This window comes from Parus major, chromosome 9 (assembly GCF_001522545.3).
Source record: "Parus major isolate Abel chromosome 9, Parus_major1.1, whole genome shotgun sequence".
NCBI lineage: Eukaryota > Metazoa > Chordata > Aves > Passeriformes > Paridae > Parus > Parus major.
This window is the reverse complement of record NC_031778.1, coordinates 11,734,248-11,751,711: the sequence shown is the minus strand read 5'-3', so window position 1 is coordinate 11,751,711 and position 17,464 is coordinate 11,734,248. Positions and strand designations below refer to the sequence as shown.

Genomic DNA, 17,464 nt, shown 5'->3' with positions numbered 1-17,464 from the left:
GCTCAGGTGCATTTCCTGATGCCTGTGTACTGCTCTTAGCCTGCTGCTGGATGGCACAGGGCATCCTGGATGCCTGGAGCTCAGGAAGGGCAAGTGGGGAGCGGCAGAGATCTCTTGCCTGAACTTGTGGAGATTGTGGGGACAAGGGGAAAAGCAGTTTCTTCTAACCTGGAGAAGCTGATTGTGGTACAGTGGGGAAAGGAGAGTGCCATCTTCTCCTTCTGAGTACAAGGACAAATACCTCAAACCACGTTCACAGAGAGGTTTTCTGAACAGCAGGGAGCAGGATGAGAAATCAAACAGCCTTTCCTAGTACTTCAAAATTTGTTACTGTCTCCAGTTTTTCTCTTGTGAAGGTGTTTTTTTTTGTGAAACCATTGCCATACTCCTGCTGTGGTGCCTATAGAAAATAGAAGAGTGATTAGGCTTCAGAGAAATGGCACCTATGCTGAGCTCTCTTCCTCCACCTGGTTGACTATTACTACATGCTTTCTGGAGGAAAATCCGTGTTCTGTTTCTGTGCTGAGGACAAGGATGTCTTCGTCAATGGATACGTTTCCTACAGGCTGCAGTAATTTATGTAATCACCATTAACTGCAGTGGTGCTTGTACATCAGCTCAGCGGGGATGGATCTCTGGGCCTTTGTGGAAGTGGTAGTTATAGAAAAGATGCAGTTTTTCTTTAAAGAAAAAAGGAAGGTCTTAGATGTATAAACTCCTCCAGCCAAGCACTGCTTGCCCTGATCTGGATAGGCTCATTGATTTTGATGGATCCATGCTAATTTGTGCCTTCTAAGGATTTGCCCATCAATTTTTATCAGCTTTACAGCATGGGATGGAGCAAGAATATTTTAGAGGTAGCAAGAATATATGCATATAGACTCAAATTAATTTTTTCTTTTTTCCTTTTTTATTTTTTATTTTTTTTTTGATAGATGTGAATGTGTTGTAGATGCCCAGCATATTCATGCAGAGGAAGGCAGTGAACTCTATTTTAATGCTGAGACTCTGACAGGTAGAAAGAGACTTGACTGGGAGAAAGGAAGCAAAAACTTTTGGTCATTCTTAAAATTTATTTCCAGTTACGTCAAACTTCCTCCTAATCCAAAAGGATTTGTTTAGTACCCATTTTTCACTCACCAAAATTTTTGTCTCTGTCACTTCTCTGGTTGTTTCCAGGTTGAGCACAGGTTGGCTCGTGGGCTGGCCTTTGCTTGTCACCAAACCCAGGGAGTTCTCAAGCAGGCAATGACAAACTCCTGGGAAATTTCACATAGCCAAATCCAAAAGTAGACCTGAGGCTCTTGCATTTGCTACTGTAGTCTATAAAAATCAACTTCCATATAATTTGGGGATTTTTTGGGATGGGTTTTCTGTATTCTTCCTTTAGACAATCCTCTTCAGCATCTTCCTGAGCTGTAAACTCTGGAATTTAATCTGTTCAACCGTACCTCAGACAGATTCAAACCAGTGGAACTTGCAGTAGCAAAGAGGATAGAAAATGTTCCCCAGCACCTCCCTCTGCTCTGCCAGGCTCTGTGCATAGGCTGTGCCATTCTTGCAGCCATGCATCACAGCTGTCTGCAGATCACATCTGCCTGATGATTTCCACAGCAACTTGGGCATTCAAGGCAGGAGTATGAGCTGGTAAGTCAAGGTTCCTCTCCTTTCTTCTCCTTGACTTTTCCTCACAGTACAATGGGGGTAATTATATATGTCATGATTTTGGACAGTGTTTGTCCAAGGCAAAGCATGGCCAGACTGTTTCAGTTCTCCAAATCCAGTTCAAACACCTCACAGGAATCAGCAGAACGCTGTGTAGGTGTGAGTGTTGGGGGTAGGATGGTGGGGGAATGTACAGGATGATTTTCTGGGACTGGGGGCATGACATCCCTTGGAGGACATCCTCTGGCTGATGTTACATGGATGGAATACAGTGAGAAATCCAAGGCAGCTTTTGCTGCTTTGTGCATGGAAAATGTTGACTTGGGTCAGCTGTGGGGAAATCACAGAATCATAAAATGGCCTGGGTTAGAAGGGACCTTAAAGACGGTCTAGTTCCAAACCCCCTGACTTGGACAGGCACGCCTTTCCCTAGACCAGGGGGCTCAGAGCTCTATCCAGCCCGGCTTGATGCACTTCTAGGGATGGGCCATCCACAACTTCATTAGCTCCTCTGTCTTTATTGGATAACCTGAAGAAGTGGAAACACAAACACTGAACTAAAACCACAAAATCTTGGTATTCTCAGAGTAAACACAGGCATTATAAAGCAGGGTTTTAGGTCTAATGTATTCGTTTAACCAGTGGGTACACTGCAGCTTTGTCTCTCCGCGCTGGCTGAACTCTTTTCCCCCTTTCCGAGGGTCGCACGGGTCGCTGTTGCCGCTCCCGCAGCCTCCCGGCCGAGCCAGCGCAGCGCCCCTCTCCGCCGGCACCGCACCGCGAGCTGCTGCCGAGGAGACAGACACCTTCTGAAGTTTTGTGCATGCTGTGCGCCTTTTTTTTATTTGCTGCAACAAGAGAAGCCTTTTCTTTTAACCCGGCTCCCTTTGAAGAAGTAACTCAGGAAGCTTCATGGCCTCTCAAGGTAAGTGCATCTGTAGTCTGTATTTTTAGATCGTGTTTACAGAAAACTACAGTCTTGTGCGTTTCCAGCAATCAGCAGCCTGATAAAATGAGTGTCTCAGGCTAAAACCACATCAGTCAAAACACAGTTGTTTTGTCTTCCTTTAATTTTTCAGCATCCAAGAGGCTCCTAAGGAGACTAAAATCTATACTATGATGTTATTTGAATAAAATAGGTTATAAAATGTTAGCCTCTGCATTCAGTCAGAAAATTTAGTGTTTGTGTCTTTGTGTTTTAACCTGTCAGTACAGAATGCCTGGGAAGGGTGGGTACTGAGCCAAGGGTACCACTACTGCACGCTTCTTCCCTATTTCGCTTTGAAAATACTACATCAGCAAATGATTTTCACATTGAAAACTGGCCAGAATCCTGATAACCTCATACAAAGAGTAATAACTGAAGAATAACTGAATTTAATCAGATTACTCTTATCTGGATGTGTCTGTGTCATGTACTGACTTTAGCTGTAGTCAGTTGAATACTCAGGGCAATAGGTAAACACACAGTATCTGATCTAACCAGCCTTCTCAAGTCATTTTCTCCAGGTTTTCAAATGCTTAAACTAAGCAGAAGGATACAAATCTCTTTTTCCCTTAACATGAGTGCAACTCCATGGAGATCATTCTGTTGGCATGTTCAAGGGCACGTGTTGGTCCAGGGAGTTTCAGCAATTTCTGTCTAGGTTTGCCAAATGCTTATCCCTCTTTCTTGCCCTCAAAACACTCCAGAGATTCTGCATTAGGGCACTAAAAGGTACGCAAGAGCACGCAGGTTTTACAGCATTGTTATACTTTTGTAATATAGGGGTTTTTTATAAATCTTGTTTAGCTTTAGCCATATAAGAGAAATCTGGTTTTGCACATTTTTGATGTATATCAGTTAGGAGAAACAGTTAATAGTAATGGTGTGGAATATGGTTTTTCATATGAAGAAACTTGACAACACACTTCTTTTAGGAACATGCAACTCTACAAATTATGTTTGTACAGAATACTCACTGTATCATACAGTAACTTTAAGGTTTTCCATACCAGTAATGAAATGGGAACCATACACTAAAATAGACAGTGTCAGACTATCTCAAATTGTGATTAATATTTAATGTATTTACTGTTTGATTTTTGTATAGCTTAAAATTTGACAGGTAGAACTGCAATTTGTTGTCGTTTTTTCTCTTTATTATTCAAGAATAACGCTAACACTGGGCTACTTCATGGCATTTCATGTAACAACAAGAGTTACGGCAGTAACAGAATCCTGTGAGGTAAAATGATGCAGAAGAGCATATAAAATATTTATTACCCAGTTATACATTTTTAAAGCCAGCAACAAATTCAAAGGGGTTACTTCTTCCTGTGGCCTCAGACTTTGAAAGAAAGCAGTGGCTGCAAAGACAAATTAAGATCAAAATATGATTGAATGATGAATCTTTTACAGTGAGTTCAAATAATACTAAAGGATCTCATTTAAACCCACAGCAGCGAAAGAGAGATTCAGAGACTTAGACCCAAAATTCCTTCTGGACCTCAAACCCCATTGTGTCTAGTACTGTCACATATGAGATAAAAATTATCAGTCTGGGGACTGCTTTCCTGCCAGATCACAGGGGCTCAGTTCAATACAAGGATTTGCCATTAATATGGGGAGAGCTTCAGTTTGCTTCTCCTGGTTCCTGCAGAACCAGTGTTGCTGCAGGCTGAGGAACAATGAACCTGGAAAAACTTGCAGGAGTTTTTTGGAAATCCAGTGGTTTAGGTGGTCACTGTGCTGTGGGAGGTGGTGCCTGTGCCTGTGGAGGTGTGTGGGTGTACAGATGCCTGTGGCAGTAAATACTCTCATTATCTTCACAGCCCTGGTCAAGGTCACCATCACTGTGCCCTAAAGGGCTTTAGGATAGAAAATCAGAAAACACAGCATAATGATATCTGATCTATTCATTAAGTTAATAATGAATAATACACTATAAGAGGCTGTGTAGACTTTGATATCAGGGTTGTAAAATCCAGCTTGGGGAATCTGAGATCCCTGGAAAGGTTATCTCTAATTAAGAGAAATTATGGGTGCCTTCAGGATGCTGGAAATTATCTTGCTGGGAGCCAGCTCTCAGCAGCTCAGGGCACACAGGGCAGCTCAGGGGGAGCAGGGCTGGGCAACCTGTGCTCAGGGGCTTCTGGCCACCCTGTGTGTGAGTCCAGGCCAGCTCCAGCCTTGCCACACAGGCTCTGTTCATCAGCTGTCAGAGCAGATTAAGTGCCCTCCAAGACCACATCTCCTGATTTAACTTCATATGCAGTGATTCCTCTTTGGATATTCTAAGGCAGCTTTATAATCAGAGGGCTTGATGTGTGGGACAATCAGGGGATTCCTTTTGGGTCCTCACTCCTGACCTAAAGTACTAATACAGTCACATGCAGAATTATGTTATTGTTCCAGCTTTGATCCAAGAAGCTCCTTGGTCCTGGTGTTTCTGCCTTTTTTTTCTTTCTTTCTGCAGAATCTCAGGGACAAACCAACCCAATCTTTAAGGATTACCTCCCTGGTTCTTCCGACAATCCTCAGCAGAATACGCCTGTTGAACCAACAAGTCTCTGGAAGCAAACATCACACTCTTACAATTTGCCACCTGGTCTGGAGTACCTGAACCAGGTCCTGAATCTTTCTGAAAGTTAGAATCATTATGTTTTCCTTTTTGTTGCTTTGATACCCTGGAGGATGGGTTTGTTTGTTTTTTTCCCCTTGGAGGAGGGATAGGTTGAGATGGAGAGGCTTTTTTGTTTGATATTACTATGAAATAAGGGACATAGGAGAAAAAAGATTTTTCTTCATTTCTGCCAGTCATTTTATAGAAATTAGATGAGCATAAGTCTGAGTGGCTACAAACTTGCATTAACTCTGTTTGGGGAAGTGCTAATGCCTGAGAGAGGAAAATGCTTGAAAATGGAGGCAGAGAAGTAGGTCATAGGTGGGGAAGAAAAATGAATGCTTAAGTCTTCTCCATCATACTGCTAAGCATGTGGCTGTCCCTTTTCTCTGTGAAATCTCTCAGCTCCTGGAGCTCAGAGCACTGATGGTCTGCAGCTCTGCTCCAGAAGTTTCACCTTTTCCTGAACTTTGTACCAGGAGAGTCACTCCCTGCTGTTGCTTTGACACTGACTGAGGATTGCATTTTGCATGTGGCTGGATTGTGCCACTCTTGCATGCTGAGTAAAGTGTCACATGGCCTGCCTGGTATGGGCAGGGACAAAATCAGGCCCCAGCATAGTCAGATCACAATTCTGACACATCTCTACTGTGTTTGCATTTTAGTGATGCTGGGAAATGTTTACTTCACTCAACATGTGTATTACATACATTAATATGTATATAAATTCTGCTTACACATTTCTGCTAGTTTTGTATAGAAGCAGAAATGGAATGTATTTTATATTTGGAGCTAAGCTAATGAAATGGGAAGACTCTTCAGAAACAGTCTTTCATGTGGAGTGATGACTTTCATTTCAAGATGCTTGAGCACAAAATGATATGTGTTGTCAATTACATGAGCATTTGCTTTTGCTACATTTTTAGTCTAAAAGTGATTGTGATAGTAAGTACTTGGCAGGTTACATATTCAGGCTCCTGTATGAACATGAATTACAGCTCAGATTTACCCAGACAATGTAGACAAGCAAATACTATCACTCCATTTTATGGAAGCTTTGCATCTGACATTCAGACAAAAGATCAGGTCACTCTCAGAGCTACAACTGGAGCTGAGGACCTCATTCATGCTTATTCTTGGTCTGTGCTGCAGCCCTTGCTAATTGTTCTCAATTTTCTCTAGTCTGAAAAGTGGGAAGCGTGTGTGCCATGCTGATTGTTGGCATGTACCACTGCTCGAGTTTCCGTGCGCTGCAGAACGTTTCAGCGCGTGATGCTGAAGCCTTGCTGGCTGTGTGGCGAAGGAAAGGGGCTCATTCAGGATAGCTGGGAGCATATCGAGGTTCCACCAGTGGGAGAGGGCTGCCTGCAGAATGCATGTGGGATTCACAGCTGCTAGGGTAATCCCTTGGGATTTATCCTCATGGACTAAGAGATTTTCACGTAATTAAATGTTTGAATTAAGATGTTTCTAGCAGAACTTGGAGTTATTTATGCCACTGGGAAGATTTCTAGAAGACTGTGTGTCATTCTGGTGCTGAGTGCATTGGGGAAAGATGGGTCCAAACTGAAACAGGCACAAAGAGGTGCTACTGGAAGTGCATGGGGAATAGAGAACTTCCTTTAAAACGAGACTCCATCTCTTTTATCTATAGACTAAAAACAACACTATCAGAGAGGCAACCATACTGAGTGCCTAAGAGAGTAAATTGTGGGAAAGAAACATTTAATTTATAGAATTACATTACTGGAAGAAAGATTATATAGAGAGTGGTTGTGAATAAATAGAGATTAACAAATAGAAATTATATTCTCCAGCAGGAGTGGGCAAGATAACTGGATAGATTTGAGAAAGCTGAATGTATTTCTCAATAAGACCATGACATGTTTGGTACAAGGATCTAAATTTAGCCAGTCTCAGAGAGATCCTTACAATCCTATTCTAAATAGAAGCCCAAGGATTGGATGAGAGGGAAGGGAAATGTGTGCCCTGTAGGTAAAGGCCAGCCAGAAACATTTCACTCTGCAGATCCACACCCAGAGTGAGTTCAGGTGAAGGTACTATTCCAGTCAGCTGTTTGAGGTGCACCAGAGAAGGGCAAAAATCTGCTTCTGCCTCAGCAAACACAGCAACTTTCTACAGCTATCACTCTTTAAATAACTTCCTACAAAAAACTTATCTAAATCTCATTACTATCTTCCAGTTTACAGCCATAGCTCAGAGAGTGCTTCAGTGTCCATAACAAAATTCAAATGAACCTTTTCCACAACAGGAATAGATGGGTGAAACCTTGGAGAAGAATTTTCTGAGTACTTCAGCTGCCTGTTGTGCCACCACTCGAGGTTAACTACTTTTGCAAAAAGCTTCTTCATTTAGACTTGGTTAGACTGATCAGGTGTAAATTTGATGCCCAGAGAACTGAATACTGAGAATTAGCTGTGTATAAGGAATTTTAACGTATCTGAGCTCAAAGGGATCAGACCCTTGTTAAGCCAAAGGGCTTTAGGTACTTTCAAATGCAAGTGAGGAATTCCCTCAGTCCACAAGTGTTCCCAAAAAAATGCATCAGAATAACTGCTCTGCAGAAACCAGTGAAAGGCAGAACAAGAATAACAAGGGGTACTGCTGTGTTGTCTCAATATTGTTTATACATTGTGCAGAGTAAACCAATCAAAATAACTCAAAGCTTTTAACAAGTCAGGCTCATTAATTTTATTTTCCCTGTAAATTCTACATGGGGCAAAGAAATCCATATTAAAATAAGTACTAAAATATTAAAATAGCTCTACCATCTTTAACTTGTTTATTCCCTTTCCATCAGCAGAGCCCTTCCCATGAGCTCCAAGAGCTCTCTCATGAGACCCAAACAACAAACAGCAAAGGTTCTTTGGAGAATATTTTTACGTCTAAATATTTTTTATTATTTCAATTACTGGCATGCACATTTCAGAGATTAATCAAAGAGATAAAGAAGATACTCTTTTTACCAGCTTTGCTTTGCAGCCTGAGCTAGTTGCAGGAGCTGACTACAAGTGACAAATGGCTACAACAGTTTGAATACGTATCAGGCGAGATTTATCAATTTTAAAATTTCCAGGCGTTGGAGAGCTGTGAGAGGCTGGTCTCAGAAGGTCACTGTGTGCTTTGTGTCTGCAGCTGTGAGTAATGGCAAAACCCTGTGCCAAGAGTTTGCCCATCAGGAATTTATGGAAAAGAGATTGGTAAAGCCTAAAACTGTCACATAAAACAGGCATAAAAAGTCACATAAAACTGAAAGGTAGACTGAAATTAAGTCTTGCTGGTTTTATAATGCTAACAACTGTTCTCCAAGAAAGAATAATGTTGGAGGGATGATAAGCACAGAAAAGCTGGGTATCATGCAAAGCAGTTTTTCTCCTGCATTTCTAACCAGCTCCTGGGGGAAGACATTTTCAGCCAGCTGAGAGTTTCACTGCTGTTTTGCTCATTCTGCTTCCCTGGCATGGCCATTTGCCAGACTTAGGGTGCAGGACTCGAGTTCCTGAGATCAGAGCATTAAAGCTGGTGTGTGCCATTGTTGGCATTCCCTGACTGCCTTGCTATGCTGCTCCAGCAAGGTCCTTTGGAATGTGGCCACATTTTGAGCTTGAACCCAGGCTCATTCGCTCCTGCACTGCCATGGTGTCCAGCACCAACCTTGGATTTGGCATGAGGAGCTTCCTCTCTGCCAAAGAGGAGCAACAGGAGCAAGGAGAGCATTCTGCTTCTCACACACAGCTTTCTGTTGCTGTTGCCTTCCTCATTCACCAGTGAAGATTATTTTTCTTCAGACGTGGGTGAATTACATGGCCACAGCGCCTAATGTCTCATTCCTCAGCCATAATTTCAGACAGAATTCCAAAGTGTGACTTGAGATATCCTTCAGGCATTCAGTCTGTGCACCTCTGGAAGGAAAGGAATCTTTGTTTCAGGGAGATGAGCAATAAAAATAGACATGTGACCACTGGCAGCCCCAGACCTATCCAAGACCCACCATCTTGTTTATTCTTTTAAAACAGCTGGACCAGATAATTATTCATCAGCAAGTGGAGCTTCTGGAAGGTATGGTGCAATCCTTGTCACCCTTTAACAGTGCTGGTACACTCTTTGGGTGTCACCCAAAGGCATCCAAGCCTTGCCCTCAGTTCACTGAAGTCACTGTGAATGCTCCTGCTGCCCTTGTTCCAGGCTGTTATGCAGTGATAGTGTGGGGAAGGCTCACTTTATTGTCTGTCTGCTCTGCAGCAAGCCACTGAGGGGTGAGTAATCTACAACAGCCCTAAATTCTCTCTCTCAGACACCTCCCTCTCAGGATTATTAAAGTTTAACCCTCCTTCCAATCTGTGGAAAAAAATTCTTGCCTTTAACAATAACTAACATACTATGAGAAACAAAGCAAATAGAGAAAGGAAGGTCATAAAACATGAAATGAAGCAAAAGATTTTTTAATTACTTAGTTTCTCAGAATTTCAAAATACTGAACAAGTTTTAAGTTCTGCCAGTAAAACACTGTAAAAATATATTTCTCCCATTCAAAATGGTTTTGGCCTGATTCTTGAATGACCTGCTGGATAGAAGCTTTGTCACTGAAGTGGATCAGTCTCAGGGTATTACTTTTCACAGATGATAAAGCCAGAAAAAGCCCAAACCAAAACTCAGGATCTGAATTCTCTTTTGTGATATGTACTTTAGTGTACAACAAATCAAAGTCTGGATTAATTCCTTCAAATACAGACCTGGCACGATTATTTCCACATATGTGTATATTTTCTTTGTGTTGCTACTTGAAAATGATTTTTTTAAACAACCTGTCTCATAGACTTTTAGAATAAATGCTCATATATATATATATATATATATATATATATATATATATATATATACACTAACATTATACTAAGGTAATAACAAACATATAAAACATATAAGTTAATGTTCTACTTCTTTTGCTTTATTAGCCATCCTTGGCACAGAGACCTCCAGCAAATACGAGATAAAAAACCACTTGGGACAAAGAGTTTACTTTGCAGTGGAAGAGAATGGCTGCTTTGACCGCAAGCTGTGCTCGCCCATCAGGTCTTTCACCATCCGGATTGCGGATAACGCGGGCAGGGAGGTGATCCGAGTCATCAGACCCTTGAGGTGCAACAGCTGCTGCTTCCCCTGCTTCCTGCAGGAGGTGAGGGAACCCCAAATGCCCTCTGTCCCAGCATCTTGCTGTGCAGCTCCTTGAGGGTGCCAGGGAGGAATTCAGGAATTCACAGGCCCCTCTCAGCCCAGGAACCATGGGGAGGCCTTTCCGTAGACACAACTATTGATAAACGAGTTCTGTTCCCTGTGTGCCTCCTCCCTTCCGTGGGACCTGGCTTTGCTGGCATCCCACACGAAGCTTTGGTGTCTGATGATGTCTCTCCAGTCAAGTGACACTCCAAAATACTGCTGCCCTGGCACAGGCAGAGACCACCCCCTGTACTCCAGGAGGGTGAAGCTCCGTGGAGGCCACTGCGGTCTGTGGCTGTGACTTGGAAGCTGCCCTCTGAGGAGGCTGAACCTTTGCTCCACAGATCTGCCTCTTCAGGCAGATATATCTCTGGAAATTGCAGAACATGGACACAAGTTGCTTGGAGTGAAAAATGCAGATCCCATAAAGCATCGGATCTTTCCTCCATATTTTTTGAGTCTCCTTTATTCAGACATCTTTCTTGTATTACAAAAATGTTTCACAGGTTAGCTCATCCACTTACCTTCACAGCACTTATCCTTGTGAGGATTTTTAAAGAAAAAGGCATTTGCTAGTACATCTGCTTAAAAAAAGCTTGTAGGATACTCACAGAATACAATAACATTTTTTTCCCCAGTTTATAGCTTTTATAAAGTCTTTCATTGTATGTAAGATCTTGGCATCTGGTGCAGATTTTTAGCTTCATATTGTCCACTATATTTAACATTACTGTTAGACAGTTCTGCAATATCCAGTTCCATGTTTGGTAAAATGATATGTTACTACATTCAGTAGATAAATATTTTGTCATTATATAAACAACAAGCTATCACAGAAAAATATATTAATATATTATATATAATATATATTATATATATTATAATATTTATATTATATATTTATATATTAATATATAATCAGCTAAAAACATTTTGGTTGTTGTTTTCTTTTGTTTTCTAGTTAGAAGTTCAGTCCCCACCAGGTACAATAGCAGGGTACGTTGTACAGAACTGGGACCCTTTTCTGCCAAAGTTTACTATACAGAATGAAAGTAAAGAAGATGTGCTAAAAATAATTGGTCCATATGCAACCTGTGGCTGTTTTGATGATGTTGACTTTGAGGTATGTTTCATACAAGTGTAAACGATTTAAAAGTTTTACTGCTTTGAATAAATTTCTCAGATGAGAGAGAGAATGGGAGATACTTGAAGAAACCCTGAACAGAGTTTTCTGATGTGAACAAATTGCTTTGCCTTAGTTAAGAATCATAAAGGAATTTTGGGGTTTATGAACTTATCAACTCATTAGCCAAATCAGAAGACTCCAGTGGGTATTGTTTGAAATTCCAGTATACACTGAGTAACATGCAGATGGCTGCATAATTGAGAACATACCTGTCCCCTGATGGGACAGTGGCCCACAGCAGTGGGGCTAGGAGAATATAAAAAACATGAGAGAGGAAAAAAAACCTCAAAACTCTGTGAAAGAAAGGAAAAACTGGCATAAACTTTCAAGATTGTTTTCTCCCACTTTTCGTCAGCTCTAAAGATGCTGATGTTTCCAAACTTGAGACCCTTTCTTACGTGCCACTCGTAAAGGGAAATTTGACACTAATAGGACATTGCAGCAATAAGAATAAAAGGAGAACCTGACAACTGTAGCATACTCTGCATGTCAGGACACAGTCATTAATTCTGTGGAGATGTCATCAGTGTGCACTTGATTTGTTTACATTTATGTCTGCTCCTGTTTTTTCTTTGTGCAGGTAAAAGCTCTCAATGAGATGACAACAATTGGCAAAATTTCCAAGTATTGGTCTGGATTTGTCAACAACGTCTTCACCAACACCGCCAACTTTGGGATCCAGGTCCCTGTAGATCTTGACGTGAGGATCAAGGCAGTAATGATTGGTGCTTGTTTCCTCATTGTAAGTGTGCAAGGTGGAGGGGCAGACCCACAGAGATGTCAGACCAGGGCCAAAGGGGCCCTTGCTGTTGGCTGACAACTACAAAAGTTCAAGTGCATTGGAAAACCAAACCAGACACCTAAAAAAGAAATTAACTAAAACCTTCTAATTTTTATGTCTGCTTTCTTTTTTTCTTTTTTTCTTTTAATGTTCTTATTTTTTTTGCCCATGAAACTATTTAAATAGTATTATACGTGCAGTTCAATATTTTGTATGGCAGAATCAAATCTCAACATACATGCCAAACCTACCAAACTCCCACAAACCCCTTATTGTTTTTGAACAAGTGTATGAACAACAACAACAAAAAAAGTTATGTTGTTTCTAATGGGAATTCAAAACCAATTCAATAACTCTGCTGAGTATTGTATGTAAGACCTTCAGGTCATATGAAAATTCCTACAAAAATTCTCTTGTGAAGATAACCATAAGAATTATATGAGGAGAATACTCAGTGCAAGGGATGAGGTTCTGATGCATGTTTTCTAGAATTAGAAATTAATATTTCCTCTGTAGTTCTTTTGCCAACATAATTGTGTTAATATGAAATGGTTTCAAAATCATCTGGATACTTACATCTGAGACTATAACCCAAAATTACAAATTATTTAAATTATTCAGTGAAAAGTGTTTGCTTTAAAATTCCAACAACAATTCAGAAATGTTGCTTTTAGTAGGATAGAAATGACAGTTAAGATTTTTGGATTGTCCCCTCCAAAACTTCTGTTTCTCAGTGACAGTGATAAAAAGTGATTGACTTTATATAATTTATATTGAATTTATATAATTACTTTATGTAACAAAAGCCTACAAGTAACACTTTTGATAGTAATTGTTGCATTTTTTGTACCTTCCATATCTAATTCATAGTTTGTTTGTTTGTAGGATTTAATGTTCTTTGAAAACTCTTTGGATGGATTATAACAAGATGACAGAAGCAATGAAATATGCAGAATGTCTTTCAGTAGGTAAAAATGAACATAAATTGATCTTCTTGCTTTGAAGGCTTATACATTTCTAATTCTTTTTCATTTTCTTCCAGAAATCACTTGAGCTTTGGACATGATTTCGAACTGCAAAAATCTTTGTTCCTTATAGGAAAAGACAGGGAGCTAATGATGATGTTTATTAAAATATGTCTCATGTAAATAATAATTTCCCACTTACATTTTATATTTGTTGTAGCTAAACACATACTTTTCACACAGAGCACTGTTTCTTTGGAACAGTGCTATTCTCTTCTTTCTCTTTTGATCTTCCTGCATGGGAAATCATGAAAGATTAGATGAAGGCTTGCAGCATCACTGATGAAAGTCTATGTTTATAGAAGCCTTTGATGTTCTGCAAGTGCTGGTACCAGTTACTAACCACATGAGGGTGTGTTCTGGGGGGTTTTGCTTCTTTTATAATTTTAGAAGTAATTTTCTGATTTGTTATTTAATTAATAGTTGCAAGCTGATTTGAAAGTAACAAATATAATGACATACCCGGTGGGAAGTTCAAGATGTTATCTGTTGCAGTGAGTTGGAAGAAGGAAGTTATGTTTGCTAGAAAATTAATTTTGTGACAAAGATTGTTTTAATGAGTGGCAGCCAGAAATTAGGCTTCCAGCCCTAGATGTGGGAATGTAAGGTCTATTCTGAAAATCTGTTCTTCCACTATTTCCACTGAAGGCAGGCCATAGATAAAGTTTGAGATAGTTCTCTGTGTGCTGGAGGCTCACAAATCACTTCACTCTGTACTAGGCACTGTTAACGACCCTTGCTGCCTTCTACTCAAGGCTTTCCTTAAAAGGTTTGTTCCTCTTTGTAATATCTGGTGGCTGATAAATTTTCATTCAGACTTGCCTGAGGCCATCCTAGAACAGAATTATTCTTTTCCTTTGGCAAGCTCAAGTATTTTCTGTGATGACTGTGCAGAAGGAGCTTTTTGCAGTTCAGCAGTTTTACACAGCTGTTCATTCCTGCAGCCACACCTCATTGTACTGTTCCCAAACATTTCCACCAACAGGCTTTTGCTAATACAAGCTTCCTTTGCAGGAATTATATATGTGCAAGACATAAACAGATTTTTTTTTGCTGTTGTTGCAAAATATTTGCTGTATGAACTTGCTTATGCCTCTCAAAAACTGCCTTCAAGAAGCAAACCAGTACCATGAAATGTTGGTGACAAACCCAATGGCTTTCATAGTCTCCCATCAAGTTTCTAAGGGGAACATTTTACAAATTACTAGAAAGGCTGGATTTTTTTTATTTTTATTTTTTTTTTTGTGTGTCAACCAGTAATTCAATTCTTGCAAACAAGCAACACATCAACGGAAAGAGAGGAGATAATGAATAATTCATAAAAATGAAAAAGAGCTAAATTTATCAGGTGATTAATTCTCAACAAATATTTAGACTAATTTTAAATTAATGTTCATGGATATGAATTCAAACACAGTGAAGTCAGGAAGTTGTAACTAACGTTCCCTTAGTGAAATTAACTCAGGAATGCTTATAGATTTAAACAGTATGTTTTAGATTATATACCACACTTAGGTATTTATACAGATTTACATATGTCTTGAAAATAATTGTGGCTAACAAGCTCTGACAATCATCATTATCTGTTAACCGTTTCACTTCTGGCTCTGGCTGTGGCTCGTAGCGGTGCAGTCAGGCTGCAGGAGTTGGGAGCTCCCAGGGAAGCACTGCTGCCACTTTCCCCAGGAGGGAGAGCCCTGTGAGCTTCGTGGGCAAGAAGCTCCCTCGTGTGGAAATTCGGGAATCTGCAGAGGAATACAGGATGCTTTTTGCTATTCTCGCTAATCTCACACTGGTGACGTTCTGTTAAATGCAGCTCCTACATGCCTGACTGTAGACTGAGAGAAAGAAACCGACTGTTTTTTTTCTTTAAATGCCTTTGTCATCTTAGACAGAAGTCGCTGCTATTGTAGCCCACAATCTTGGCTCTCGGGCACTGTTACTGAGCTGTGTGTGTCTGAACACTCGACTGTATTCAGTGCCTTAAGATCAGCAGGATCCCCGTTTATCTCCCCGCCTGCAATTTCCAGCCTTCTTGTGGTCCTTAACAAGCCAAAGAAGTCTTTAAGCAAATGTGTCCAACCTCATTGAAGTCAACACAAAATAAGGTTTTATTTACCCACAGGGCTGAATTTGGCTGTGAGCATCCATGTAAATGTCTTGTAGCTAAGCAATGTGTGTATATATATTTTTTTAATGAATTGCAACCAGATGATAACACTGGATTTCTTGCACTTAGTGGCTCTTTTGCTGTTTTTTGTGTTAATACACAAAAGGGTTGTTTTTTTTTTTTTCTCTTAATGTGTATATATATGAGCATTTTTGAATGCTTCTGTTTACACTCAGAATCAGCTTCTGGGCCATACAAGAACAGGCTCATTCCCTGGACAAAACAAGCAGTGGGGCTGGGATAGCTCTTGCTCCTTAGAACTCCCTCAGCAGCCTGCTTGACCTCTGTGCCACCCTTCAGCATCCTGGTAGCAATTCAGTGCCAATGCCAGTGCTTTTCCAGCTGGGAGGTCGGTCATCTAAACCACAGCTGTCACACAAGGGCAGGTACCCATCCTCAGCAGAATCCATGGATTCTGCATGATATTGCTAAAGAATAGGTAACGTGTTCTAAAATCTTAATACCCTGCAGCTCTAACTAATAACTCTTTCTTATTAATAGCAATGTGTTTCACGTTGTGGGAGCTACATTTGCCCACCTTTCACAATTCCCCCACAGGCTAGGAGTGGCAAGTTTTTTTAAAGACAAATTCATGTCTTAGATATCACCTGGAAAGAAACCTGCTTGCTCTAAAGAAACGGAAATTTTACTTAATCCAGCCAAACAATTTTTTTTGATCAGTCGCCAAACTGTAAATCTGTGTAGTTCACACTCCTTGTGCTCAGTAGATGGCAGCAACAGCTCATTATGACAGTATTTAGCTTTTCGCACATCATAAGCTGTACCCAGGATACCTATTGAAGTTCAACATACCTTTAACCTCTAATTAAATTCTGCTCTTAATTGAAGGTTTTATTTTTTCTGTCTGATAAAACCTTGCCACACAATAATGGATTATCTTTATTGACTGCACTTTAGAGCTGAATGATTGGTTGTTTTTTGAGATCTAGTCAGGACATGGGCAGAATACAGTCTACCACAAAATGAGCCCCTCTGGTCAGTACCCAACCTAGTTTTTGCACCTGGAGCATCTTTCCAGCTGCTTCAGGTGGACAGAGGAGAAGCCCCAGCCCCAGGACACTCCCCACCTTCTGCAGAAGCCAAAGTGCTGTGTGTAAAGGAGGTTGCTGTGTGGTGGTGTACCAGGCAGGTAGAAGGTTTCTGTGTTAAAAGGTCATGTCATGATGCTCTGTCACTATGTGCTGGGGCAGAGCAGGGGAAATCCCCTGCAGTGCCACAAACCCAGGTGACACCAGCACGTGGGGAGGAGCTGGTTTGCTCGTGGGGAGACACTTTGTGTAAGAGAGTGAAGACACAGAGTTGCTGTAAATTCTGAGATTCTTTGGTTATCTGATAATTTGGTGGATGCAAAAGTACTTCTCTTCATAGACTTTGCTATGTGTAGTAAAGAAATAAATCTTTTTGTGTCAATTTTGTTATTTGTTTTAGGATTAGACAAACCTGGAAATTACCCAAAATGCACATTTTCTAATAGAATAGTCTAAGAATCTAAAAAAAAAAATAAAAAATTTCCTCCTTCTGACCCCCAGTTGTATTGGTTTCTTTTCAATTAGAATGGTATGTTCTATGTTAGAATGATAAATCCTAGTTTAATTCAACTCGAGTATTGAAGGAAAAATTACCTGCAAGTGCTGATTGCATAGGATAGGTGCAAAAAAATATTTTTTAAAAATAATTTTGATAAATTTTATAAATTTTATAAATTTTAATAAATCCAGAGGACTTTCTGTGACAAGCTGAGAGAGTTGGGGTTGTTCAATCTGCAGAAGAGAA

At 40.3% G+C, this 17,464-nt stretch overlaps 1 protein-coding gene across 2 annotated transcripts; it reads left to right on the top strand.

Annotated features, from left to right (window-relative positions):
• The first annotated feature begins 824 nt into the window (after positions 1-824).
• LOC107208523 (phospholipid scramblase family member 5) lies at positions 825-17,184 on the top strand. Of its 2 annotated transcripts, none has more exons than XM_019007727.2 (9): positions 825-1,647; positions 2,366-2,590; positions 5,124-5,275; positions 9,308-9,350; positions 10,247-10,467; positions 11,470-11,631; positions 12,275-12,436; positions 13,361-13,439; positions 13,518-17,184. In XM_019007727.2, the coding sequence occupies exons 2-8, from the start codon at positions 2,578-2,580 to the stop codon at positions 13,397-13,399; spliced, it is 792 nt and encodes a 263-aa protein (XP_018863272.1). In that variant the 5' UTR covers positions 825-1,647; positions 2,366-2,577; the 3' UTR covers positions 13,400-13,439; positions 13,518-17,184. The 2 variants fall into 2 exon arrangements, with proteins under 2 accessions (XP_018863272.1, XP_033372712.1); XM_033516821.1 differs by having other exon boundaries at positions 13,361-13,443.
• The last annotated feature ends 280 nt before the right edge of the window (positions 17,185-17,464 follow it).